The following is a 27,593-nucleotide window of genomic DNA, read 5'->3' as shown; positions in this document are numbered from 1 at the left end:
CCAGTTTTGTTCTGTTCTCACTTGCATACTTTCAGAGATCCTAATACAACAATATTAAGTCATTCCATTTTGCCACTTTCTAGCTGAGTAAATTTAAACAGGTACTTAGCTTCTCTGGGCCTTAGCTTCCTCACAGATAAAATGGGACAGGGCAACAGATTATCTAATAAGATTGCATGATAACCAAATAAAAAAATATGTGTATGTATACATGTATATATTTATATTAAATGTATATGCCCAAGCAGAAAAGGAAGCTCAAGGTGGGTTCCACTCAGTAACTTTTCCCCCTCTATTTCAAGGACAACCCCATTCAGCTTTCACAAGCTTAGACCGCAAGGCTTCTCAAACCTACTGATTTCTGTGACTAGCCAGTGGCTGCCCCTAAAGCATTAGAAGGAGTAAACCATTAGCAACATACTAGACTACTCAGGGCCCCTGGCTGGCTCAGTCCATACAGCCTGGACTTTTGATCTCAGGGTTATGAGTTCAAGCCCCACGATGGACAGAGAGCTTACTTAATTTAAAAAAAAAAAATACTAGGGGGCGCCTGGGTGGCTCAGTTGGTTAAGCGACTGCCTTCGGCTCAGGTCATGATCCTGGAGTCCCTGGATCGAGTCCCGCATCGGGCTCCCTGCTCAGCAGGGAGTCTGCTTCTCCCTCTGACCCTCCCCCCTCTCATGTGCTTTCTCTCTCATTCTCTGTCAAATAAATAAAATCTTAAAAAAAAAAAAAAAAAATATTAGGGGTGCCTGGATAGCTCAGTCGGTTAGGCATCTGCCTTCGACTCAGGTCATGATCCCGAGGTCCTGGGATCGAGCCCCGAGTCAGGCTCCCCGCTCTCGGGGAGTCTGCTTCTCTCTCCCTCTGCCCCTCACCCAACTCGTGCTCTCGCTCTCTCTCAAATAAATAAATGAAATCTTTAAAAAAATAAAATTTAAATTTAAAAATATTAGACTACTAAAAAAAAAACTAGACCACTCATAAGAGGGCCTATCTTCTGACGAAAGCAGTAGGTTTTCTTTCCCTTATCTAAAAGACTTCCTTCCAATATTTTATAAGAAAAAGGCAAGCATTAGCAACTCAAACATACCATGAGGAGGCAGTCTGAACTTTCTGCCTTGTCTCCCCAACTAGGAGGTAAGCTCCAGGAAGGGAGAGACCTCATCTGGCATGATTACTACAGTATCACCAGGGCCTGGCAAACAAGAGAACAGTTTAACTAAGGTATGCCTATAAAATAAATGCCATGTTCCTTTTTGAGATGACAGCTTTTCCTTGACAGAGTAAACTCATCTGCTTAACAATGAAACCCAGGCTCATACAGTCAATAAGGAATTTACCACTTATTAAGTATGGTAAGTTGTACAAGGCACTTGTCCCTGTCCTCAAGATGCTCTAAACCTAGAAGGCAATACAAATACAGAAGCTCTTTTACTTCCAAACAAGTTAGAGCCCAAATAGGTCCTTTTCACCAAAGATGATTATAAATGGCAAACAAGCACGTGAAAAGAAGTTCAGTATCATTAGGCATTAAGGAAATGTAAATTCAAACCACAATGAAATACCACTAGACTGGCTGAAATTAAAGATTAACATACCAAGTGTTGCCAAGGAATTAGAGCAATTAAAATATCTCATACACTGCTGAGGGGAATACAAAATAGGACAGGACTTTAACAAATAGTTTGGCAATTACTTTTAAAACTAAATAAACACTTGTCATACAACTCAGCAATCCCATTTCTATGTACTTAACCAAGAGAAATGAAATCGTCATGACCACACAAAACCTGTACACAAATATTCATAGCAGCTTTATTCATAACAGCCAAAACTGCAAACTGTCCAACACTTATGAACAAACTGTGGGGAAGAAACTATTACATGCAGTAACACAAATGAATCTCAACCCATTACTCTACATAAGAGAAGCCAATCACAAAAAGCTGTGTACTGTACGATTCCATCTATAGGACATTCCAGAAAAGACAAAACTATGATGACAAGAAAAAGATCAGTAATTGCCAGGGTAGAGGAAGGGGACTGACTGATAAAAGGCACAAGGAAACTTTCGAGTGACACTGTAATGGTGGTAGTGGCTCCAAGGCTCTATGTTTGTGAAAACTCAAGAGCTATACACTAAAAAGGGTGAACTTTATGTAAATCATATTTTAATATATCTAATTAAAATGCAATCTATCACAATAAGGAATAACTGTCTAGCAATCTGAGCTAAATCAGAGTACACTGAGCGACACATTTTTTAAAAAGCCTCTTGTGTATCGGGCGCCTGGGTGGCTCAGTTGGTTAAGTGACTGCCTTCGGCTCAGGTCATGATCCTGGAGTCCCGGGATCGAGTCCCGCATCGGGCTCCCTGCTCTGCAGGGAGTCTGCTCCTCCCTCTGACCCTCCCCCCTCTCATGTGCTCTCTCTCTCATTCTCTCTCTCTCAAATAAATAAATAAAATCTTTAAAAAAAAAAAAAGTCTCTTGTGTATCATCCACGTGTTCAGAGAGGAGGAGATTTTGAAGCTTACAGACCCAATATATGAAATTCTACTGGGCACCTTTTCCCAAAAGACAACCTTCTCTAAGAAATCTCCCTGCTCAGCGGAGAGCCTGCTTCTCCCTCTGCCTCTGCACCTCCCCCTGCTCATGTTCTCTGTCTCAAATGAATAAATTTAAAAAATCTTTAAAAAAAGAAACCTTCTCTGGTGTCCTGGGAGCCACCTGAGACCCTGTACTCAATGACGGTGAACCTGGAGCACTCTCTGCAAGTCCTGACACAAGTTTCAGCAGCAGCACTTTAACTACTTTAGCCTTCTCCCAAATCAGCAAGATTAGCTGCAAACTTCCAAGTTTTTCCATTTCATCCATTAATTATCTTTATTTTTGGCTGATTATTACTGACTAAACATGGTCCTTTTGATTCTCTGTCCTTCAGAATAACTCGTCCTGTCCCCAGCCATTTTCCTACTAATTTTTTTAAATCTCTCATTTCCTTAAGTTTATTTAAGTAATCTCTACACCCAATGTGGGGTTTGAACTCACGACCCTGACATCAAGAGTCACATGCTCTGCTGACTGAGCCAGCCAGGTGCCCCAATCTCTCATTTCTACCATAATTAAATGTTTTCTTCTGACTGGCACTTGTCAGTACTGCTGCTGCACTTGTTGAAAATGACAGCTTTAAGAATAAACTAAGTTTAAACACAGAGAATTTAAAAACAACAGGGATGGCTGACTATGAAATGACCATAAATAACACAAATTAAAAAAAACAAACAAAAACAAAAACCCCACCTACCCATCTATTGGTAGAGTTAACCTGCTTTTGTTCTGGGGAGTAGTTATGTTCCTGAGTTCATTCTAAAGAGAAGTTTGTAAAGGGAGAAGCTGCTGCACTTAAATATAAGGCACTATGCATTCAATACCACGGAAATGATCCTGCACATCAGCACAGGAGAAACCAAGGTAAATATGGGGAGATATGCAAGAGAAGATGTGAGCTAAGCCATTAAAGACCTATGTTTAAGAGGATGAGAGTACTACATTGGCATAATTTGATTTATGCTGGAGAATAAATACAGTGTGCACAATCTGCAGAGGGACTTGGCGATCAGGCCAAATAGTCTGGATTCAATCCAGCTAGTAATGAGAGCCTCTAAAAGTTTCTCAGTAGAAAGGTGGCAAATGAAAGATGTTTGGGGGACATTCTTATGACTATGGAGTATGGAAGAAGTTATCTGGACATGGAGAGACCAACCAGGTTATCTGCTGACTGGAGGGAAGCTTGCTAGGCTCCAGTGTGCAGATAACCTCCGGTGCCCATGATATAAAGACTCACCTCACCTCCTCTATCCACATTTCCTCCTTAAGGCCAAATGAAATCTCAGAATCCTCCACAAAGGGTGCCTGGGTGGCTCAGTCAGTTAAGCATCCGCCTTCGGCTCAGGTCATAATCCCAAGGTCTTGGGATCGAGTCCCAAGTCGGGCTCCCTGCTCCACAGGGAGTCTGCTCCCTCCACCCCTCCTCCCACTCGTTCTCTCAATCTCTCTCTCTCTCAAATAAATCATAAAAAAAAAAAAAATCCTCTACATAACACTCCAATCAGAATTGGCATATAAGGTAAAACCTACTTGCCATGTAGGATGAGTATCAGAAATGGACAGTCACAGAAGAAAGGAAAAGAATCCCTGGCAGAAACAGTACAGGAACTTTATTTAAAAGAACTAAAGAGTGCACCTGCGTGGCTCAGTTAAGCGTCCGAATCTTGGTTTCAGCTCAGGTCATGCTTTTGGGGTCCTGGGATCAAGCTCCAAGTCAGGTCAGGCTCTGCACAGAGTCTGCTTGGTATTCTCTCTCTCCCTCTGCTCCTCCCCCCTCCACACACACACTCTCAAATAAATACATCTTAAAAAAAAGGGGGGGGGGGACTGAAGACACACTTTCACTTGAAACGTGACGAAACAAAAGAGAGCAAAAGTAGAGTAGAGCCTTTGCTAACTCAGAACACTTTAGAAATGATTTTTTCTGGATAGGTGATTCTTCTCAAGATTACTGAATAAACACCAAATTTTTAAAACGAGTCTTAGGAAATATATTAGGGACGCCTGGGTGGCCCAGTCGGTTAAGTTCTGTCTTCAGCTCTAGTCGTGATCCTGGGGCCCTGGGATGGAGCCCCGCATCAGGCTCCATCGGTGGAGAGCCTGCTTCTCCCTCTTCCTCTACTCCCCCACTCCATGCGCACGTGCTCTAATAAAATCTTTTAAAAACTATATGTTATATTAGTATCACTATATTGTACACCTGAAACTAATATTACACTGTAGGTTAATTAACTGGACTTTAAATTTTTAAAAATGCTATCCTAGAAAGAAAAGGGAACAAGATTCTAAAGCCAGCTATGCAGCCAATGATGAGAGAACTCTGGCAAATAAGCTCTGTGGCCTTGGTTTCCTCACCTGTAAAGAAAAATGAGAACTAAAAATCCACCACAGCTACTTTCCAACTCCGAATCTGCATGACTCTAAAATAGTGAGTGCTTACTATGTACCAAGAATGGAATGTAATAAAAATTCAGTATCTCACTTTTTAAAGAAGGTAGTTTCTCCTTTTCTTTTTTTTTTTTTTTAAAGATTTTATTTATTTATTTGATAGAAAGAGAGCACAAGTAGGAGGAGCGGCAGGTAGAGGGAGAAGCAGGCTCTCTGCTGAGCAGGGAGCCTGACATGGGGCTCAATCCCAGGACGCCGGGATCATGACCCGAGCCGAAGGCAGCTGCGTAACTGACTGAGCCACCCAGGCGCCCCTATTTTCTCCTTTTTTAAAAAGACTTAATTGGGGCACCTGGGTGGCTCAGTCAGTTAACCAGCTGCCTTCGGCTCGGGTCATGATCCCAGGACCCTGGGATCGAGCCCTGCATCAGGCTCTCCGCTGAGCAGGGAGCCTGCTTCTCCCTCTACATGCCGTTCCCCTTGCTTGTTCTCGCTCTCTTTCTGTCAAATAAATAAAATCTTTTTTATTTAAAAAACAGGGGCGCCTGGGTGGCTCAGTCGGTTAAGGGTCTGCCTTCAGCTCAGGTCATGATCCTGGGATCGAGCCCCATGTTGGGCTCCCTGCTCAGCGGAGAGTTTGCTTCTCCCTCTCCCTGCTGCTTTGCCTACTTGCCCGCTCTCTCTGTCAAATAAATAAATAAATAAATAAATCTTTAAAAAAAATTTTTTTTAAATAAAAAGATTTAATTTTTGGAGAGTGAAAGAGAACACGTGCACAGGCACACGTAAACCTGAGTCGGGCAGGGCAGAGGGAGAGAGAATCTCAAGTCGGCTCCCTGCTGAGCATGCAGCCCGAGGGCAGGGGGAACACAGACATGGGACTCGAGACTTGATCCCAGAACCCTGAGATCATGACCTGAGCTGAAACCAAGAGCTGAACACTCAACTAACCGAGGCACCCAGGTGCCCCTTCTCCTTTTAACAGATAAAGAAACTGAGCCTAAGAGTGAGTGACCTGCCACAATTATTCAAACAGCTCACCACTTCCTAAGTGCCAATGACTGTTTGAACAGATTGGGACACAGCAGTAAACAAAATCAAGTTTCCGCCCTCACAGAGCTTAAATTTTAGTTACCAAGCGGTGAACCCTGATTCTAGCCTAGACTAGGGTTACCAGATAAAATAAAGGATGCCCCATTAAATCGGAATTTCAAATTAATGAATAATTTTGTTCCATGCAATTTGGGGCATATTCATACTTTAGTATTAGTCACTGCTGATCAGAAATTCAAGTTCAGCTGGGCATCCCATATTTTTATTTACTAATCTGGCAACCTAGCAGACACTTAACTGTAAAACCCTTCCTCAATCCTTTTCCTGCAGCTTGGTGCCTCTAAATCAGTGACTTTCACTACATCAACAAAATATTACAGGAGCTCCTGGGTGGCTCAGTGGTTGAGCGTCTGCCTTCGGCTCGGGTCATGATCTCAGGATCCTGGGATCGAGCCCCGCATCGGGCTCCCCGCTCGGCGGGAAGCCTGCTTCTCCCTCTCCCACTCCCTCTGCATGTGTTCCCTCTCTCGTCAAATAAATAAATAAAATCTTAAAAAAAAAAAAAAATTAGTTTGCATCACAACACAGTATATATACATTGACTCAAACAGTTCTTTAAAACAATTCTTACTTCTACCAATGCAATGCAGTCCAGTATCTTCTATCCTTTTTCATTTTGATTTTTACAATTAAGAGGTCATGACCTATAGTTTGAAAAATACTTCTTTGAAAAATATGAAAAAAAATTGACCTCTGTGTTGAGTCGCTATTATGAGCACATCAACTAACTATATTTATTGTGCTATACAACAGTACTGCCTCGGGTCTACTAAGGCACACAGCTACAACCTGAGAGTCAAATGGTGTACTTTGAGTTCTTACGTCTGTTTTTGTAATTCTCCATTCTCTTAACTTTCTGTCACGCTATTAGTATTTCTAATTGCTGTCGGTATGTTTGCCTCTAAATGTTTTACCTTTCTGGGGCACCTGGGTGGCTTAGTCGGTTAAGCATCTGACTCTTGATTTCGGCTCAGGTCACGATCTCAGGGTCGTGAGATCCAGCCCTGTGGCAGGTTCCGCACTCAGCACAGAGTCTGCTTGTCCCTCTCCCTCTCTCTCACGCTCTCGCTCTCTCTCAAATAAACTCTTTAAAAAATAAGTAAATAAAAGTTTTACTTTTCTATTGCTGGCAATCTGTAAATCAAAAATGCAAGCTATGTAAAATCATGTGTAAAGTAAAAAGCAAATAAACTCTGAAAGAGGCCCTGAAGAGCTCCCCCTTTCTGTAATCTACACAAACTTCAATGTAAAAACCACAGGTCTTCACCTAATTTTCAAGTGTGTTTCAGGAATGAACACAGGTAATTACTCCACAAAAATGATTTTTGAGCCCCAAAAGAAAAATGCACAATCTGGTTCAAAACTAGCCTTTTCCTTCTTTTTAAACTAAAACTATAATCAAGATTAATTTTGACTATTTACAAGATTACCCCTAAGAATACTGTTTAATAATTCATAAAACCAGTAAGAACATAAAGTGGCAATCAAAAATATTTAACCACTGACAAAACTGTTAGATAAAGGCTCTCGAAGTAATACTTTCAAGTACAACATTCTAAAGTTCTTATATACTTATAAAAATCAGCCACATTCATTTATAATTACATCACAGACAAGTTTCATACCACAAACTGATGGGATTTACAAAGAAGCCATTATAGAATGCCATTTTATCCAGTTCCCAAAATGCAGTTAGCTATTAATCATGGCATGAAATTGCTATTTTATAGCCACTTCAAGGCTCATAATATAAGCAATCTACATTAGAATATTTTTAAATTAAAAGGAATTTCTGATTTTCACATGACAACAACCGCAAATAATTTTCAGCAAATAAAATCTAAGGTTAGTAGTTGCGGCAAATTTTCATAAGCAACCCCAGATTCATAACAACACTAATTTTTAAAAATAATAAAACCAAGGACTTAACATTTAAGTAGATTTCATGCCACATATGTAAAAAATTACATGTATCTTCCAAAACGATAAAGAACTGGAGCTCCTATTTTACTGAGCCAAACTTCAATGTTACAAAAAGATATCCTGAAGGTCAAGGACTGTCTGTGGTTGTTGTATTCTTTAAAATACACAGCATAATCTTGTTTATGTCTGTGTCTGTGTTTATTTAAAGAGAGGAATATAATAAAATTCTACAAATAAGTTGCTTTGGGCAAGTCCCCTAACTTCTCAAAGCTTAGGGTTTTTTCCCTTCTATTTTAAGGTAAGATTTTCTGTTATTTCTCCCTGCTCTAAAATTCTACAGTTTTAGGGGGAAAATATTTTAAAAGACAATATATACTCTTGAAGCCGAAACCGTATATACCATATGATTCCATTTTGTTTATTCTATGTATGTTCACAAAGAGTCTGAAAAGATGAGCTCTAAACTTCCAACAGTAGTTATGTCAAAGGAAAGACTGTGGGTGATTTTAAAGGAGTTTTGGCTTTGCTTTTTGATTCTCTGTACTCTTTTCTCCAGTGAGTATTTAAAACTTACTGTTTTTCAAATTATGAGACAGAACTTTCATATATAAGTGACGCAGTACCTGTACAAAGACTATTTCTCTACTAATTTTTTTATTTTTAAAAAAGATTTATTTTTGCATGAGAGAGCGCGCGCACACAAGCGGGGGGAGGGGCAGAGGGAGAAGCAGGCTCCCCGCAGGAGGAAGGAGCCGGATGCAGGGCTCGATCCCAGGACCCTGGGATCATGACCTGAGCCGAAGGCAGATGCTTAACCAACTGAGCCACCCAGGCACCCTCTCTATTAATTTCAAGAATAAATCTGTTGAGTCAACATGGATGGACTTAGAGGGTATTATGCTAAAGTGAAAATAAGTCAGACTGAGAAAGACAAATACCGTATGATTCCACTCTTACATGAAATCTTTAAAAAAATGAATAAACAAAAAGCAGAATCAGAACTATAAATACAGAGAACAAACTGATGGTTGCAGAGGGTAGGGGGGCAAGACAGGGGAAGGCGAGAGGGAGATAAAGTCAGTCACTGGAATACAAAGTAGAGCATAAGGAATACAATCAATATGTTAATAGTGATGTAATGGGACAGATGATAGCTGTACTTGTGGTAAACATAGCATAATGCATAAACTTGTCCAATCACTAAGTTCTACACCTCAAACTAATGTAATATTATGTGTCAACTATACTCAACTATAATAAAAAAAATAAAGTTCAAAAAAAAAAAAAGAAGAAGAAATCTGTTCTGGACACTGGTTCAAGTACATCTCTTATCTCCATTATACTACAGGCAGCTTAAGATCCGCTGAAGATCCACAACCACATTCTATACATATCTTCGTGTCACAAAGCCCGAAATCTTTTACATATATATATATATATATATATATATATGTATATATATATATATGAGACATAAAAATCTCTTGAATTAATTGGTGTTTTAAATAACAGGAAAGTGGTTTATGACACCACTGCCTACAAAACTGCATATCTGCGTTGTCTGGCAAGGACCTCAATGGAGACTACTACTATTCTACATAGAACATTTACCTTCAAAAGCAGAAGAAATGCTTTTTGAATAGAAAAATATACTTTAAGGATATCAAAAAACACATTAAGATACAGCTCAACCTATCATAAGTAATGCTAGTAAAGGTTACACGTTCAAAAGTGCCTACATTACAGATTCTAGATTTAGATGCTACAAACTTTCAAAAGCTTGATACCAGCTTCACATTCACTGATAAGTAAACTTTCTGATAAAAACATCTCTATTTTTTGAAGTCTAACATCTAAGCAGGCAAAAAGACCTCAAGAAGAAAGAGCATCCTACTTTTATTTTAGACACTCTTGCTGAAATATGAAAAGACCACTATATTGACCTCTTAAAATCGCGGTATGGTAACAGTCATAAATGACCCAGATGTGCTTCAAAAACAAAACAAAAACAACTGCTTTCACTTGAAAAGATATAGTAGTGGGGCACCTGGGTGGCTCAGACCGTTAAGCGTCTGCCTTCGGCTCAGGTCATGATCCCAGGGTCCTGGGATCGAGCCCCGCATCGGGCTCCATGCTCTGCGGGAAGCCTGCTTCTCCCTCTTCCACTCCCCCTGCTTGTGTTCCCTCTCTCGCTGTGTCTCTCTCTGTCAAATAAATAAATAAAATCTTAAAAAAAAAAAAAAAAAAGATATAGTAGCAGGTAGGCCTGTTAATAAACTATTTATATTGCAGCTGAAGTTATCATAATCATTTGAAATAGCTACAAAAAAACAGGGTTTTGTTCAGGCTCAACTCTTTATATATCAAAACACTATCCCTAACTATCCAAAATAGAAAATTACAACTCCAGGGAAAAAATCTACTAAAAACTTAAAATCTATTTCAAGGTATAAAAACGCAGGGGTGAAAGTAAATTCGAACACAGCTGTAGCTACACAGAACAACAACAACAAATTAGATCCTCAAGTCCAAACATATGGCTATTAAATAGCTATGAGTTAACAACCCCTGTGTAAAATCTGTAAAATTATAACTGTCTAATTAGACATGGAAAATACAAACTTACATTTAACCAAAAAAGGAACACCATGACTGACACCATTAATGTTTTGACTTTTCAAAATGCAAAATCTTTAAGCAACTACAGGATTACTTTTTTGACAAAGATTTGCTGTAGGTTTTTGCCCAATCCAAAAAAGCCTATCTTCTCTAGGTATTTAGGATAAAAATTAAGTCAATTAGGTTAAAATATATAAGCCCATTAGAAAAACAAAAATGTACAGCTTTTAATAGCCATCTACAGCTTACCTCTGATGACCTCAATGTCAATTAACTTTTTTGGTCCAACTACAAATGTGGTTATATATCAATACCCACATAAAGGAATAAATTAACAAAGGATGATACAGTTTAAACCTTCTAAATTACAAATGGGACCATATGACTAATTAATCTAGAGAAAAGCAAATGGCCAACTACCTCACCATCAAAACTTTGCTCAAATGTTACCTCCTCAAAGAGGCCTCCCCAACCCATTTAAAATTGCAACCCACTCCCTTCCCCCACATTCCCATATTATACCCTTAATCTGCTTTCCTCTAATCCCACAGCTTTTACCTAATATTATATACAGTTTGCTAATTTTACAAAAGATTTTATTTATTCATTTGACAGAGAGAGACAACGAGAGAGGGAACACAAGCAGGAGTGGCAGAGGGAGAAGGAAGCTTCCCGCCGAGCAGGGAGCCCGATGCAGGGCTCGATCCCAGGGGATCCCAGCACCCTGGGATCATGACCTGAGCTGAAGGCAGACGCTTAACGACTGAGCCACCCAGGCGCCCCTACAGTTTGCTAATTTAATGTCTCATTTGCTGTCTGGTTCATCATGTTAGAATGGAAACACCAGGAGAGCAGCTATCTTTGTTTTATTCATTCGTATATCCCAAGCACTTGTAACTGCCTGTACATAGATTTTCAATAAATTTATATGCTCAATGGTGTCAATGTTTTAAGCTCTTCTAGATTTAATTTAAAGACATAATGTCTCACAGATATTTAAATGAAAACTTACACTAAATTGCAGCATAATTTCCAAGTTGCAATGCCTTAAGAGAAAGAAGCAGTAGAAGTACTAAGCTGAAAATGACTAAAATAAGAAGTTTTTGCTCACATTTAATCCGGTATCCAAAGAAATTCTAATGTATTATTTCGGATTAGGAATGGGTAACAGAATGGGTAAACCCGTTATTTTTTTTAAACAGGAAAGGGAAGAGATATGGGTTAACCAGTGATAATTCCTAACAGTGCCATGAAATTACATAAAAGTTAAAAAAATGACTTGGTCACAGGCTAACAGCTAATAAAAAATACCTTTAGATGAATGAGGGAGATTAACAACAAAAATTTCAGAACAAGTTTCTCAGGACTTTCATTCCTCTACTTAGCAGAAATATGAGCACAATAGTTAAACCATGTATCCTCATTAGTGTTAACAGTTACTGTTTTCAAAGCATCTTCCCTTATATTATTTCATTAAGTCCTCAGAGAAACCAAATTCAAACTCAAGTATAAATAATCAGGTAGCTAACAAAAGCACTTAATAATGTATTCACTTGACAGTAAGTGCAACTTTTCCCTTGAAAATCCCCCACGGTGTTTGACAAAGAAACCATTCTATAGAAGAGCCACCTTCTTGGCAATGGAAACTAATACAAGTCTTCTGAAGAGTAATATGGCACAGCTAGCAAGAGCCATAAAAACCTTGGAAGCCCTTTGACCCAGTAAAACCACTCCTGAGAACTTTCTCTAAGGCAATAATTAGACTAAAGCCAAAAGCTATTAGTATAAAGATGTTTACTGCACCACTATCTGTAACAGTAAAGATGTGGAAACCCAAATCCCAACAATTGAATGGTTAACCAAAAACCTAAAACATATTTATAATACAATGCTAAAGAGCAAAAAACAACACAAAATTACACAATTAAAGCTATATAAAAATGAAAAGGTAAAAGGCAAAAATAAGATTTTGATTAATAGACTTTAATATTATGGGTATGTTGTTCTAAGAGAACAGTCACCTTCCAAAACATATACGATAATTTAAGGCAGAATAAATTTTTGAAAGCCATGAAAAACTATTAAAAAAATTGTCAAACGTGATGAAATGTTATTTAAATAAGACATGTGAATTTCTAGACTTTCAAGAATATTTTACTATCTCTAAACAATGCATCTTCTTTCTTTACCCTTGGCCTCAGGGACTTATTTTAGCTGCTGATACACACAAACATATGTGAGGAGACTCTAGAAATTATAACCAGTTTACAAAGAACCCAGTGGCAGTGGTTCAAAATCCAAAGGAACTCTACAAGTACATTAAAGATCTTTATAAGAATAAAAGTACACATTATATGAATCCATGAACACATATCTATCAAAAAGAACAAGGGCCAGAATTTATGTCTCAAATGAAAGAACTTAAAGCAAGGAAGAATTTAAATTAACCTTAAATGTAAAGCCTCAAAGAACAGAAAAAGACCTTTGGCACTAAAACATTCCAAATATTTTTGATCATTCAAGCCACTCTGGAACAAAATAATTTTTAAGCCTAAGGAGAGCCGCTGCAACTTAAAAGCCTAAGTTTTAATTTTTAATTATTTGAACAAGTTGAATATATCTGCCAAATTTCTATGATACCTAAGAAGAAAAATACCGTGGGTTCTTTTCTATAAAACATTATGTATGTACAAAATTTGTCCATTTTTCACTGTGGATGCCACTGAAAAAGGGAAACTGAACTTACAGAATCTTAAGTGGAAAGAGCTGGGAAAATAAGCACTTTACCTGAACTAGTTGGGGTAAGGTTAACGTTTGTGGGTGGTTCAGAGAAGGGGCAAGAGGGGAGGTAGGGTAGAAGTAAAAAACAAACAAACATGTTCGCCCTTCTCCCCTTGAAAGCAGAATTCCTTAAAAATCAGCTCTGATTCATCTCGACGGGTAACTTCTCCTGCCATAAATGAAAATTGTTTGGAAACGAATTGCTGAAAACCTGTTTTCAAGAAGAAAACTCAGTGCGCGGAAAAAAAAAAATCCCCTTATCCCACCTTCTAAAGCCCAGGATGTCTATTTCAGGAAGACCCTCGTCATCGACTCTGCCAACCCCGCCTAGGCCTAAGGGAGGCAAGGCAGTGCCGAACACGGATGGGCTCCGGGCACAGGGGAAATGGACTTGCGTGCCCTTGGTGAGCTCTGGCGGCACTCCCCAAGTTAAGGACACTGGCCACAATGGAATGGAGTCTATTGACATTTGCTGCCCCGTTTGAACACTAAGCATTTTCTTAGTTCGTGAAATACGAACTGACAACCACCACCCCACACACACACCCCCAACAGGCCTTCCCGCACAAACACACCCTCCAAAGTCAGACCTGGTTAGAGGGACAACACAGGGCCCCCAGTCCCTACCACAAACCTAGGTTTATGGGGGAAGAGGAGGAGACGACGCAAGTAAACACCCGCATTTCTGCCTTCAGGAACCCCACCATGTCTCCTGCTGCAATCCCTCTCCCCTCGAAATTTTAAAGATTGGGGCGGGGGTTGGGAAAAATGCGCAGCGTGCCCGCTCCCTGCCACCACCATCCCCCTACGTCCCCGATCTGGCCTGGACTTCTGACGCACGCCTGGGTCCGGCCCTCGCCCACCACTATTCAAAGGCGCCTTCTCCTCGGCGGCCTCGGAACAGCATTGCGGATCGGCCACCACCCGCGGCGGAGAGGCCTTGCGGGGGAAGGAGGGAGGCCGGGAGGGGGCCGGGCACTCCCCAGCCCTTCCTCAGGTGGGGGAGGGCGGAACGCTGCGGGAGACTCTGCACAGAGCCCGACGATTCCAGGAGTTCTGGAGCCCCCGACGCCGCCTCAGATTTAAATGGGGAGGGGAGCGGGGGGCCACTGCCCACCCACCTCAATCCGGTTCTTCGACCTTTCCCAGGGCAGGGGAATGGGGTGGTTACGCACACTAGACAGACCCTAACGATTCCAGATGAGCCCCGTGGCTGCCCCTTTAACGGACAGGGGGGACGCTGCCCTAACTTTCCCCCTTCCTCGTTATTCCCCAAAGGGGGAGTTGGCAAGTTTCGGGAGACTGACCAAAACCTAAAGACCATTTCACGTTAATATTTAAGTTGGGGGGGGGGGGAGGCGCTGCCCAAGCATCCCCTCCACGTTAGAGTTAAAGGAGGAACAGGAGCTGACAATTGGTGAAACCTGTGAATCCCTCCCGAACACTTAAATGGAGAGGGGGAGGCTGCCCAGTCCTTCCATCTTGACCGTTTGGGGGAGGGGGTGGGGATGTTGCGGGAGGCTGGACACGACCTGACATTCCCGGAGGGATCCCGCAAGGCCCCCCACCCAAACCCCCGGGCTCTAGAGGGGAGCGGGAGTCCCACCCCCACTGCGGGCCCCCAGCCCACCCCACCAAGCCAGGCCGGTCACAGGGCGGGGACGACGGTGTGGGCCGCGGGGGAGGGGACGCGAGGCCTGAGCTCGTCCAGGCCTGGAGCGGAGGGGGCTGGGGCGAGACACCCACCTGCCCAGGCCGGGCCGCCCGCCGCCTGCGCTCGCCGCCGCCGCCGAGGAGGAGGAAGCCACGGCCGAGGACGATGAGACTGAGGACGGCGACGGCGCGGCGGCAGGCGACGTGAGAAGGCCGCCGCTGCCGCCGGGTTTACGGGCATTGGCGGCCGCGGGCGGCTGCTGCTGCTGCTGTTGCTGGGGCTTCAGCGACATGGTGAGGGGCCCATACACCGGCCCGCACGCCGGGCGGGGACAGCCGGGAGCCGGGCGCGCCGAGGAGACGCCGGAGCGCGGCGGGGACGCACGGGCGCCGAGCGGGGAGGCGCGGGATGGCGCGGCCGGGGGGGTGCCCGGGCCGGCGAGGGGGAGAAGGAGGACGACGAAGGGGCGGGGAGGCCCGCCGAAACCGTGGAGCCGCCGGGAGCCGGGCAGGGACGCGCCGCCGCCGTTGCCGTTGCTACCAAAACAGTCTGAGGCGGAGGGAGGCGAGCGCTGCCCGGAGGGAGGGGGGCCGGGGCCGGGCGGGGGAGGGGCGGCGGAGGGATACGGGCCCGAAGCCGCGCCGCCGCCGCCCCGCCCGCCCCGCCGCGCCGGCCGCGGGAGCGAGCGCCGCCCGGGCCACCTGGCCGCGACGAAGCGGCGTGGCTCGATGGCCGCTGCGGGGCTCCGAGGAGCTGCGACCGCCGAGCGCATCGGGGGTCGGGCACACAGAGGCGCCGCGTGGCGATGCCGGGTGGGCGCGGTGGTGCGGTACGGGGACTCTTTACCGGAAGTCGGAAGGGTCGGACGGAAGCAGAACGTGAGACGACCCCGAGGCCGGGAGGGACACGTGAGGAGCGGGCGCCGCGCTGGGCTGCGTTCGCGGGGGTCGGGTGAGGGCCCGGCCGGCGGCCCTGCCCGGATCCGCCCTCCTCGAGGCGGGTCTGCCCTTCGGGAGGGCGTGTCTGTCTTCGCCCTCAGGGCCGGCCTGGTCTAGAGGACGGGAGGGAAGTGTTTCTTCCCCGCCCCCCAGTAATCCTTCGGCGTCCTCAGACTACTGGGAGAGTGCGTGTTTACCCCCACCTGATGCAACCTCGAACGTGGACTGCGAGGCCCTTCCGGGCGGAGACTCTGTCCTGCTACGTAAGAAGCATCTAGAACACAAGCATCCCATAGTTGTCTTTGTATGCGCAGCACCTGGCACACAGTAGGCTCCCACCGCGTCACTGGATGTCTAAAATAAAGGCAGTCCTTTTTTTCCCTGCCAAGACTAACAGTCTTGGGAGTCGAGCAGCCTCCCAGGGCCACCTACATCTGGTTACCTTTTCCCCACTTTTTCCACCTCGGCAGCACACAGTAGCCAGAAAACTCTTTTGGGTATCTGACCTTCATTTGAACCCATTTTCCCTCACTTGAACTTCTTTTTTCCTCATTCATGAGACTCAGAAGGAAATGTACGTGATTGGTAGAGCTATGGATAATGGGGTCTCCCTTAGTGGAGACAGAACAGACCTCACAAGAATGTGTGAACTTTAGACCTTGGCCCCTTTAGAAGTTTTACTTTAACTTAGATTGCTAGCCAGCACAGTAGTCCGTTTTTTAAAAGTGTTGCAATTAAACTGGAAGCAAGAGGATTTTTTTTTTGAGTGAAGAATTGAGTTTTTTGGTTTTTTTTTTTTTTTAAGTAAAATTACTTAAAGAAATGACTGGGGGGGCAATAAAATTCCCTCAATCTAACCAGAATTGTCAGATAAAGGTAAAGACATAAAAAAAACTTGGAGAATGATTAAACCACTAGTCTCCAGTAGCTAAATTGAAATTAATCTCCTAGATAGTCCAGGCAAAAATTATCATTACATTCTGCAAATAAGTGAAAAGTAGGAAATCAGCTTTATCTCCCCATCTGAGGTAAAAAGGTTGAGAACAAAAAGTATTATTTTAAACCAACAGTTGCAAAATCCTTTAAAAATTAACCCAAAGGAAATTGAGATTAAAAAACCAGATGAGAGGGGCGCCTGGGTATCTCAGTCTATTAAGCCTCAGCCTTCAGCTCAGGTCATGATCACACGGTGGTGGGATAGAGCCCCGCATGGGGCTTCCTGCTCAGCCAGGAGTGAGAACCCTTTCCCTCTCCCTCTGCCCCTACCCCCCTTGTTCTCTCCCTGTCTCTCAAATAAATAAATAAAATCTTTAAAAAAAAGAAGATGGAGGGGCGCCTGGGTGGCTCAGTTGGTTAAGCGACTGCCTTCGGCTCAGGTCATGATCCTGGAGTCCCTGGATCGAGTCCCGCATCGGGCTCCCTGCTCGGCAGGGAGTCTGCTTCTCCCTCTGACCCTCCCCCTTCTCATGTGCTCTCTCTCATTCTCTCTCTCTCAAATAAATAAATAAAATCTTTAAAAAATAAAAAAATAAAAAAAATAAATAAAAAAAAAAAATAAAAAGAAGATGGACCATAATAGAAATACAACCAACTTTCTCTGGTTTAATGATTTGATAGTTAACCGTATGTGGACCCATGATCCCATCAATCTTAGCACCAAACTGTAGACAGGTGGGAGATAAAAGAGAAGAGGAATAAGAAAACCTGAAGCTGACAGCTGAACTTGATTTCATTTAGGCTGAGAAAGTTTTTACCCACTATCATTTAAAATATATTTAATAATTTATCGATGTATAATTTACATATTATAAAATTTACCCATTTTTGTATACAATTCAGTGATTCTCAGTGAATTCACAGCTATGCGACCATCACCATTAATTTCAAAACATTGCCATCACCCTAAAAGGATCCTTATACCCATTTGTAGTTACTCCTGGTTCCCATTCTCAGCCCCAGCAACCACTAATCTATTTTCTTTTTTTTTTTTTTGGGCTGATATTTATTTATTTTTTAAATTTTTTATTGTTATGTTAATCCCCATACATTACATCATTAGTTTTAGATATAGTGTTCCATGATTCATTGTTTGTGCATAACACCCAGTGCTCCATGCAGAACGTGCCCTCCTCAATACCCATCACCAGGCTAACCCATCCTCCCACCCCCCTCCCCTCTAGAACCCTCAGTTTGTTTTTCAGAGTCCATCGTCTCTCATGGTTCGTCTCCCCCTCCGATTTCCCCCCCTTCGTTCTTCCCCTCCTGCTACATTCTTCTTCTTTTTTTCTTTCTTAACATATATTGCATTATTTGTTTCCACTAATCTATTTTCAATGGATTTATCTATTGTAGATACTTCATATACATGGAATCTAACAATTGGTCTCTGCCTTCTCTCACTTGGCATATGTTAATGTTTTGGAGGTTTATCTATGTCATAGCATGTATCAATGTTTCATTACTTATTATGACTGAGTAGTATTCCATTGTATGGATATATCACATTTTGTGTATCTACTCACCAGTTGGTGGGCCTTTAGATTGTTTCAAGTTTGGAGCTATTATGAATAATGCTGCTATGAATGTTTCTGTAAACTATGTCCTCATGTGGATATATGTTTTCATTTCTCTTGAGCGGATGCTTAGTAATGGAATGTTGGGCTGGTATGGTAAATTTATATTTAACTTTTTAAAGATACTATCAGGGCGCCTGAGTGGCTCAAATGGTTAAGTGTCTGTCTTCGGCTCAGGTCATGATCTCTAGATCCTGGGATTGAGCCCCATGTTGGGCTCCCAGCTCAGCGGGGAGTCTGCTTCTCCCCCTCCCTTGCCCTCTGCCTCTCCCCTGCCCTCTGCCTCTCCCCCTGCTTGTGCTCTCTCTCTCTCTCAAACGAATAAATAAAATCTTTTTTTTTTTAAGATTTTTATTTATTTGTCAGAGAGAGAAAGAGCACAAGCAGGGGGAGTGGCTGGCAGAGTGAGAGGGAGAAGCAGGCTTCCCGCTAAGTAAGGAGCCCAATGTGGGACTCCATCCCAGGACCCTAGTATCATGACCCGAGCCGAGGGCAGATGCTTAATCGACTGAGCCAGCCAGGCATCCCTGAATAAATAAGATCTTAAAAAAAAAAAAAGATACCATCAAACTCTTTTCTAAAGTGACTGCCATTTTACATCCATACCTGGAATGTTTGAGGGTTTATCATTAAAATTTCTGCTTTTATATTAAAATGAAAACCAAGAGAACCTCTACCATGGAGTCCAGTCTGTATACACACCCTTTTTTCCTTTGTCCAAGGAAGATCACCACCCAAAACCAAGAAATATGTTTTATTGCAAACCCTTCACTTCCATTCTAGACATATAAAGATGTGGCTATTTAACAGCAACTGTGACATCAGAGTGCTCTAGCTTTAAATGTAAACATCAGGATAATGCCCCTTAAGACAAAGTGGTGTGTGGAGTGCCTGGGTGGCTCAGTTGGTTAAGCCTCCAGTTCTTGATTTCAGCTCGGGTCATGATCTGAGGATCCTGGGATCGAGCCCTGCATCAGGGTCTGCACTCAGCAGGGAGTCTGCTTGAGATTCTCTCCCTCTGCCCCTCTCCCCACTCACATACACACATTTCGAGCTCGCTCACGCTCTCTCTCTTTAAAATAAATCAATCTTTTTTTTTTAATGGTGTGGTAGGCAGCCTGTAAGACCACCCCATGTGGGGGCACCTGGGTGGCTCAGTCAGTTAAGCATCTGCCATCGCCTTGGGTCATGATCTCAGGGTCCTGGGATCCAGCCCCGCATCGGGCTCCCTGCTCAGCAGGAAGTCTGCTTTTCCCTCTCCCTCTGCCTTCCCCACCCACCCCCCCACCCGCTTGTGCTCTCTCTTTCAAATAAATAAATAAAATCTTAAAAGAAAAAAAAAAAAAAGACCACCCCATGTGATCCTGTTCTCCTGGTGGTCAGACCCAGTGAAATTCCCACCAATTGAATATGAGCTGGACCTAGTGGCTTCCTTCCAACAAAAAGTTTGAAAAACTCGGGGCGCCTGGGTGGCTCAGTCGTTAAGCGTCTGCCTTCGGCTCAGGTCATGATCTCAGGGTCCTGGGATCGAGCCCCGCATCAGGCTCCCTGCTCAGCGGGAAGCCTGCTTCTCCCTCTCCCACTCCCCCTGCTTGTGTTCCCTCTCTCGCTGTGTCTCTCTCTGTCAAATAAATAAAATCTTAAAAAAAAAAAAAAAAAAAGTTTGAAAAACTCATGGGTTTTCACTTCCAAGATTAGGTTATAAAAAGACTGTGGCTTTTATTTTGGACTGCCTTCTCTCACTCACTTGTTTGAAGGAAGCTAGCTGCCATGGCAAGGAATTGTCCACAGCACAGCAGTGAGGACCTGATGGCTGTCAACAGCCATGTGGGTAAGCTTGGAAATGACTCATCTCCCAGTCAAGGCTTGAAGTGGCTGCAGCCTCCATCAAAGGACCTTAATCGGCTTTGTTAGAGCCCCTGAGCTAGAGATGCTGGACTTAGCCACACCAGATTCCCAGCCCTTTCAATCAGTTTCAAATTGTTTCAATCAGTAAGTTCTGGGTTAATTTGTCATGCAGCAAAAGACAACAATACAGATGAACCAAAAAGTGCATTTCCTATGATTTCCACATGCATTCAGAATTCTTTAAAGGGGCACCCGGCTGGCTTGATTGGTGGAGCATGTGACTCCTATCTTGGGGTTGAGTTCAAGCTCCACGTTTGGTGTAGAGATTAAAGATAAAATCTTTAAGGGACGCCTGGGTGGCTCAGTGGGTTAAGTGTCTGCCTTGGGCTCAGGTTGTGATCCCGGGGGTCCTGCTCAGTGGGGAGTCTGCTTCTCCCACTTCTCTGCCTCTCCCCCCACTTGTACTCTCTCTCTCTCTCAAATAAATAAAATCTTTTTTTAAAAAAAGATAAAATCGGGCACCTGGGTGGCTCAGATGGTTAAGCGTCTGCCTTCGGCTCAGGTCATGATCCCAGAGTCCTGGGATCAAGTCCTGCATCGGGCTCCCTGCTCCTTGGGAGCCTGCTTCTCCCTCTGCCTCTCTCTCTCTCTCTCTCTGTCTCTCATGAATAAATAAAATCTTAAAAATAAATAAGATAAAATCTTTAAAATTAAAAGAAAAGAATGCTTTAAAGACAAATGCTGAAATCAGAAATATTATATCCAATAGAATTTAAATTTTTGAATGCTTCCTAAATGATTTTTAGGCAGCCATTTAAACCAAATCAACAAGTGTCACTGGCGAGTTGTCATCAAAGGCAATGAAGAACATTGTTCTGAAAGCGTTCTGACACTGAGAAATATTGCTAAAATTTAAATTTCAAAAATAGTTGTGGCCATCTCAAACACGATTTCAGAAATGAAGAAAGTGTCAAATGAGGAAGCATATAGAGACTTTCAAACTTGGGAGCCTAGTCCTGTGAATTCCACACTTGCTTTCTGATTTTCAATGACCCTTCAGTGAGCCGCATGACCCTATAATTTTTATCCCTTCAATGATTCATCAAGTCTGAGGATTTGGGGCTGAAAAACGGATGCAGCCGCGCAAAGCCGAAATGCAAAGGGTGATTTGCTATCTCTCAGTACGGCAGCACACATCAGATGATCCAGTATTTCCAGCAATTCATTTTTCTCCAATCATTTCTTTTCAACTGTCTTCATTTGATCATGTTTAATGTATGATGACACATTATTCACTCAATACTCTTGATTTCACTTTCAAAAGCACAAAAATTAATTCAAATCAAAACTCACATGCACCCCCCCAAAATCCATCCTCTTCAAGTTTTTGCATAGATCAATCCTCATTTAAAAAAAAAAAAAAAAGAGCAGATGTAATTTCAAAAATAGGACCATGGCTAATTAAACCAGTGTTTTTTTCTAACCATGGTTACTCAGAATTCTTAGAGGCTAATCTATTTGTAGACACTCCAGGAATCCCAAAAGACTACAAGCAATAAAAAAAGAAACCGTGTATGGTGTGGAGCCCTTCCAGGAGGGCATTATTTATACACCTTGTGTGCAAAGTAACAACTTTCCCATAGGTTTGAAAAAACTTGGGTGGGGGAGGTCGTGGCAAAATAATAGGAAACAACAGCCACATTATCTGAAAAGCTTTTAAATGAGCCTTTCCTCCACACAAGCACGCTTCTGGTTGTTAAGTTGCTCATTTTGTTTTACCTTGTGGGACAGAATAATGATGCGGTGACATTATTCATGAAGCAAAAGCTGATGCCAGCTGAAATAGACACAGAAGAAAGAATTCTTTATTTTTCATTGGAAATGCTTGTGCTGTGCAGAGCCAGAAATTTAAAGAAACGCGGCCTTTTGTTTTTCCTCATTCTCTCTTTTTGTTTTCACTCGCCCCCCATTTTGGGTGAATTTTGTGGGCAGCCTGTTGTTTCAGGGGCCACGGATTTATGGAAAGCCAGAGATTTGAAGCAGGCACCATGTGGAGAATGCAGGAGGGGATTTAAAATGGATGTGCGCATCGCTAGTGATGGCTCAAGTGGCCATTAGCATGGGATGGTGTTGCGTTTGCTACAAGATACTGGGAACCCTACAGTGGAACCCCCAGAGGGATCAGACTATAATTAATACTGGCATTGCTGACCTATCATCTTAGAAGAAGGACTTGGAATCTTGTTCCAGAGTGGAATCAGATATGGGCTTAACAATACTCACTGTCTTGCTTAAGCCCCTATATTATCCATACTATTCCTTTTCCATAAGGTAGGCCAGGACTAGAGAATGAGAATGAAACTAATTGCAGGCCCTTACTACACAGCATTCAGTATGGACCAGCTCTGTTCTAAGTGCTTTCTACATAATAACTCACTCATTTAATCCTCACAATACCTGCTGATTCGCAATGGAAGGGGAGAATTTTGCGTTCCCCCCCCCACCAGGGCACATTTGGAAATGTCTAGAGATACTATTGGTTGTCACAATTGAAGAGGAAATTGTCACAATTGAAGATGCTACCGGCATCTTGTGAGTGAGGCCAGGGATGCTGCTAAACACCCACAATGCACAGGACTGCCCCCACCCCAACCACAAAGAATTATCCAGCCCCAAATGTCAATAGTGCCAAGGTTGGTTGAGAAAACCTGTATAACCCTATGAAGTAGATAGGATTATTATTCCCATGTGACAGGTGGGGAGACTGAGGCATAAAGAGGTTACGTCACTTTGCCTAAGGTCATGCTCATTAACTGTTAGAGCTAGCAAGTCCTGATTGCGGGGTCCTGGGATCAAGTCCTGCGCCAGGCTCCTTGCTCAACAAGGAGCCTGCTTCTCCCTCTGCCTGCCGCTCCCCCTGCTTGTGCTCGCTCTCTGTCTCTCTCTCCCTCCCTCTCTCTCTAACAAATAAATAAATAAAATCTTAAAAAAAAAAGAAAATTTATTTTACCATGTGCACATATTACCTTTTATAAAAAAAATAATAGAATGTTAAGGCATCGGTAAGAGTAACTACTGTTTATATAACGCTTCATGGTTTACAAAGCACTTTTATTTGTAGGATTTCCTTTGGTGCTCACACCATTGTAGAGAGGGTGACACTGGAATAGAGAAGTGGCGTGAGCCACCCAAGGTCACTCGCCACTAACTCCCTCACCTACTTCCCTTCCCTGTTTCCCAAAGGAAGATCAATTACTGTCCCTACCACTTTAATTTTGTTTTGTTTTTTTCACCACAAACTGTCATTCTCAAACTCTAACAGTAAATCCTGATTCCCATAGAAAGAGAAAAGGCCAGTTTCAGGAGCTTTTCTTACACACACACACACACACACACACACACTTCCCTTCTTACACACATACACTTCCCTTTCTGCCACCTTTGTATGGTTTTGTGTGGAAATGCTAGATCAGCCAAATAGAGGAGCCAGGGAAACAGGTGGACCCATTCACCCCCACCACCTACAGACTTAGTCTGCAGTAGGCATTTAATAAACCCGAGCTCACTTGATTTGATAGACTAGTTCTCAGTCTATACACGTTTGCTTATTCGGGCCTGAAATGGCATATGGTTCCTATTTAGACCTGCTAATGACTACCAGCCACAGGCCAGAATGGTGGGGCCAACATCCAAGGTCACCCCCTGATGACCCAAACACTTCTAGGCAGTGAGAGGGACAACGGGACAACTAGCCTGCTTTACCCATGTGTTTCCATCGCGCGTGATTGGGGCAGAGTTCACATTTACCCACGGATAAAGCTTACTTCTCTTCCAGTTAATAGCTTGTGATACAGGCATTCGGGAAAGTGCTGGTCTGGTTCGTCAGAGACGCTGAAGCCAGGAAACCACAAGGGGCCTCCTGGGGAACTACTCTTAGTCACCAGACTTCAGCAGGTTTGTGGAGGTGATTGCTGAGGCCCTGTGAGAGCTGGATTCGCTCTCCCGTGATCAGGACGCCTGTTCTCTTCCATTGCACACGTGGCTCATTTCTGTCCTCAGCGTGTCAACACCGGACAAGTGTTCATGCATCAAATAAGCAACGGATAGGCTTCTGGTATCCTGAAAATGACTCAGGAATCCTGTTACTACAATTTCTTTCATCTTTTTTTTTTTTTTTACAATTTATTTATTTATTTGAGAGTGTGTGTGCATATGTGCCCGTGAGTTGGGGGGGTGCAGAGGGAGAGAAACCCAAGCCAACTCGCCACTGAGCATGGAATCTGACCCAGGGCTTGATCCCACGACCCTGAGACCATGACCCGAGCAGAAACCAAGAGCCGGCCGCCTAACCGATTGAGCCACCCAGGCTCCCCTGTTACTGCAATTTCTAATAATCTCAACACGTCATTTTTTTTTTAAAGTTGTTGTAAGTTTTTTTAAGAACATCCTAAATATTTGTGTATTGGTTAGCATTTGCTGTGTAACAAACTCCCCCCCAACATAGCAGCTTAAAACAACAAACTTTTTTTTTCTTTAAAATTCTATAGGTTGACTGAACAATTCTTTTCTGGGCTGACTTGATTGGAGGTGGATGGTCTAGAATCACCTCACTGACATGTCTGGCAGTTGGCTCTGGATCAGCTGGGGATGATCAACACAACTTGGCCACATATCTCTAATCATCCTGCAGGCTGGCCTGGGCTCATTCACGTGGCGGTGGTCCCAAGGGCCCCAAGAGCAGCAAGAGAAGGCAAGCCCTTATACACACACGGGCACTTTTCATGTCTCTTCTTGTGTCACATTTTCTAATGTCACATTAGTCAAAGCCAAGCCCAGATTTGAGGGGTGGGGACATAGACTCCACCTCTTGATGCAACAAGCTGCAAAATTACTTTGCAAAGGATAGGCATACAGGGAGGAAAGATTTTGTGGCCCTTTTTTGGAATCTATCACAATCAGGGATGGGGTAATAAGAAAAATCTATTTAAACTTTTTTTTTTCTTTAACAAGAGGACTCCCAGTATTCCAAAGAAAGCTGAGAAGCCTACCTTTAACAATATGATGACTTTCAAACCTCCAAATTCTTGATCATCTCACTCAGGACTGCTAAAAGCATCCTGATGAAAATAGCACCACGTGTATTTTCTGCAAAGCTGGTTGTGATGGTTAATGTTATGTGTCAACTTGACTGGGCCATGGGATGCCCAGATATATCTGTTGAAACATTATTTCTGGGTGTGTCTGTGAGGGGGTTTCCAGAAAAGATTACCACTTGAGTTGGTAGATTGAGTAAAGCAGATTGCCCTCCCCAGTGTGTGTGGGTACCATCCAATTCATTGAGGCCCTGACTAGAACAAAAATGCAGAAGAAGGGAGAGTTCTCTGCCTGACCACTTGAGTTGGGTCATCAGTCTTCTGCCCTCAGACTAGAATCTAACACCATCAATGGTCCTTGTTCTCAGGCATTTGGACTTGGAATTGAACTACCCCATCAGCTTTCCTGGGTCTTGCAGATGGCAGATTGTGGGATTTCTGAGCCTCTATAAATACATGAGCCAATTCCTTATAATAAATCTATTTATGGATATATATATCTCCTACTGGTAATGTTTCTCTGGAGGACCCTGAGTAACACACACACACTGATTCTCCAGAAATGTAGTCATATGATCTTGGGAAAGTCATCCTCATTGTCCCTCATGCACCATGAGGGCTGCACTAGATGTTCTCAAGTTGCAAGAGAACTTTTTTTTTTTAAGATTTTTATTTTTAAGGAATCTCTACATGCAACGTGGGACTCGAACCCACAACCCGGAGATCAAGAGTCACATGCTCCACTGACTAAGCCAGCCAGGCGCCGGGAAGGGAACTTTCAGAGGTTATGTTGCAGGAAAATGAAAGGAGAACAGGCCACATGCTGAATGGCCTAACCCCTGCTTGTAGAGATAAGATGGTTAGGCTCGGGGCTGGAACTTTAGCTTTCATCCAGATTTTTGGTATGGTCTGCGAGACTATGATTTTCAACTTTTCCTCCTCATAGGCCTGGTTAAACCCTTTGATCTCTTTTTTTTTATTAAAGATTTTATTTATTTATTTGACAGAGACAGCGAGAGAGGGAACACAATCAGGAGGAGTGGGAGAGGGAGAAGCAGGCTTCTCATGGAGCAGGGAACCTGATGTGGGGCTCGATCCCAGTACCCTGGGATCATGACCTGAGCCGAAGGCAGACGCTTAACCAACTGAGCCACCCAGTGCCCCCTTTGATCTCATTTTTATTGGGCAATATTATTATACCACTTTACAAACACAACATTTATTCCAGCCTGACCTTAATAACCTTTCCTTTCCCCCAGGCCTTCAAGGGCATTAAAGGTCAGCAGAATACTCAATGCTAGATGTAAAAAGGGAAAAAGCAGACAGTAGGTTCTTGATAATGTCCAAACACATGAAGGCCAAGAAAGGAGGAAGGAGAGGGAGAATGAAAGCAAATGAAGGAAAAGAATCTGTTAATTTAGCACTTTTCCTTGGACTATTCTTTTAACAGCTTTGTTGAGATCTAATTCCCATTCTCTGTAATTCACCTATTTCAAATGTGTGCAATTCAGTGGTTTTTAGTATATTTGCAGAGTTGTGCAACCGTCACCACAATATAATTTTAGAACATTCCATCATGCCAGAAGGAAATCCCATAACCATTGGCAATCAATCCCCATTCCCCCTTCCTCAGCCCCTGACAACCACTAATCTATTTTCTGCCACTTGGGCTATTTCTTTTTCTTGTGGCAAAATATACACAACATAAAATTTACCATTGTAACCATTTTTAAGTGTGCAGTTCAGTGGCATCAAGTACATTCACATTGTTGGGCAGCCACCACCACCATCCAGCTCCAGAACTTCTTCATCTTCCAAAATGAAACTCAGTCCCCCTTAAACACTAATTACCCATTTCCTCCCTCCCCCCCTTCACCCCCCAGCCCCTAGTAAGCACCCTTCTACTTTCTGTCTCTACGAATTTGACTACTTGAAGTACCTTATAGAAGTGGAATCATACAATATTTGTCCTTTTGTGTCTAGCTACCTTCACTCACCAAAATGTCTTCAAGATTCATCCATGTCATAGCATATTGCAGCATTCCCTTCCC

The 27,593-nt window shown here is 43.1% G+C and overlaps 1 protein-coding gene across 8 annotated transcripts in view; it reads right to left on the bottom strand.

The window, feature by feature from the left end:
* ATXN2 (ataxin 2) overlaps window positions 1–15,689 on the bottom strand; it is a 116,052-nt gene extending 100,363 nt beyond the window's left edge. For 3 of the 8 annotated variants that reach the window (XM_078060969.1, XM_078060970.1, XM_078060974.1), the window contains exon 1: window positions 15,183–15,688. In XM_078060969.1, the coding sequence (XP_077917095.1) occupies window positions 15,183–15,382 (200 nt within the window). In that variant the 5' untranslated portion in view covers window positions 15,383–15,688. Of the gene's footprint in view, window positions 1–15,182 lie in introns of all 8 variants that reach the window. The other 5 variants (XM_078060971.1, XM_036080573.2, XM_078060975.1 and 2 more) reach the window with 2 other exon arrangements.
* Window positions 15,690–27,593: the final 11,904 nt, after the last annotated feature.

The sequence above is a fragment of the Halichoerus grypus genome, chromosome 13 (assembly GCF_964656455.1).
Source record: "Halichoerus grypus chromosome 13, mHalGry1.hap1.1, whole genome shotgun sequence".
In the NCBI taxonomy this organism is placed as follows: Eukaryota; Metazoa; Chordata; class Mammalia; order Carnivora; family Phocidae; genus Halichoerus; species Halichoerus grypus.
This window is presented reverse-complemented; position numbering and strand designations above follow the sequence as displayed.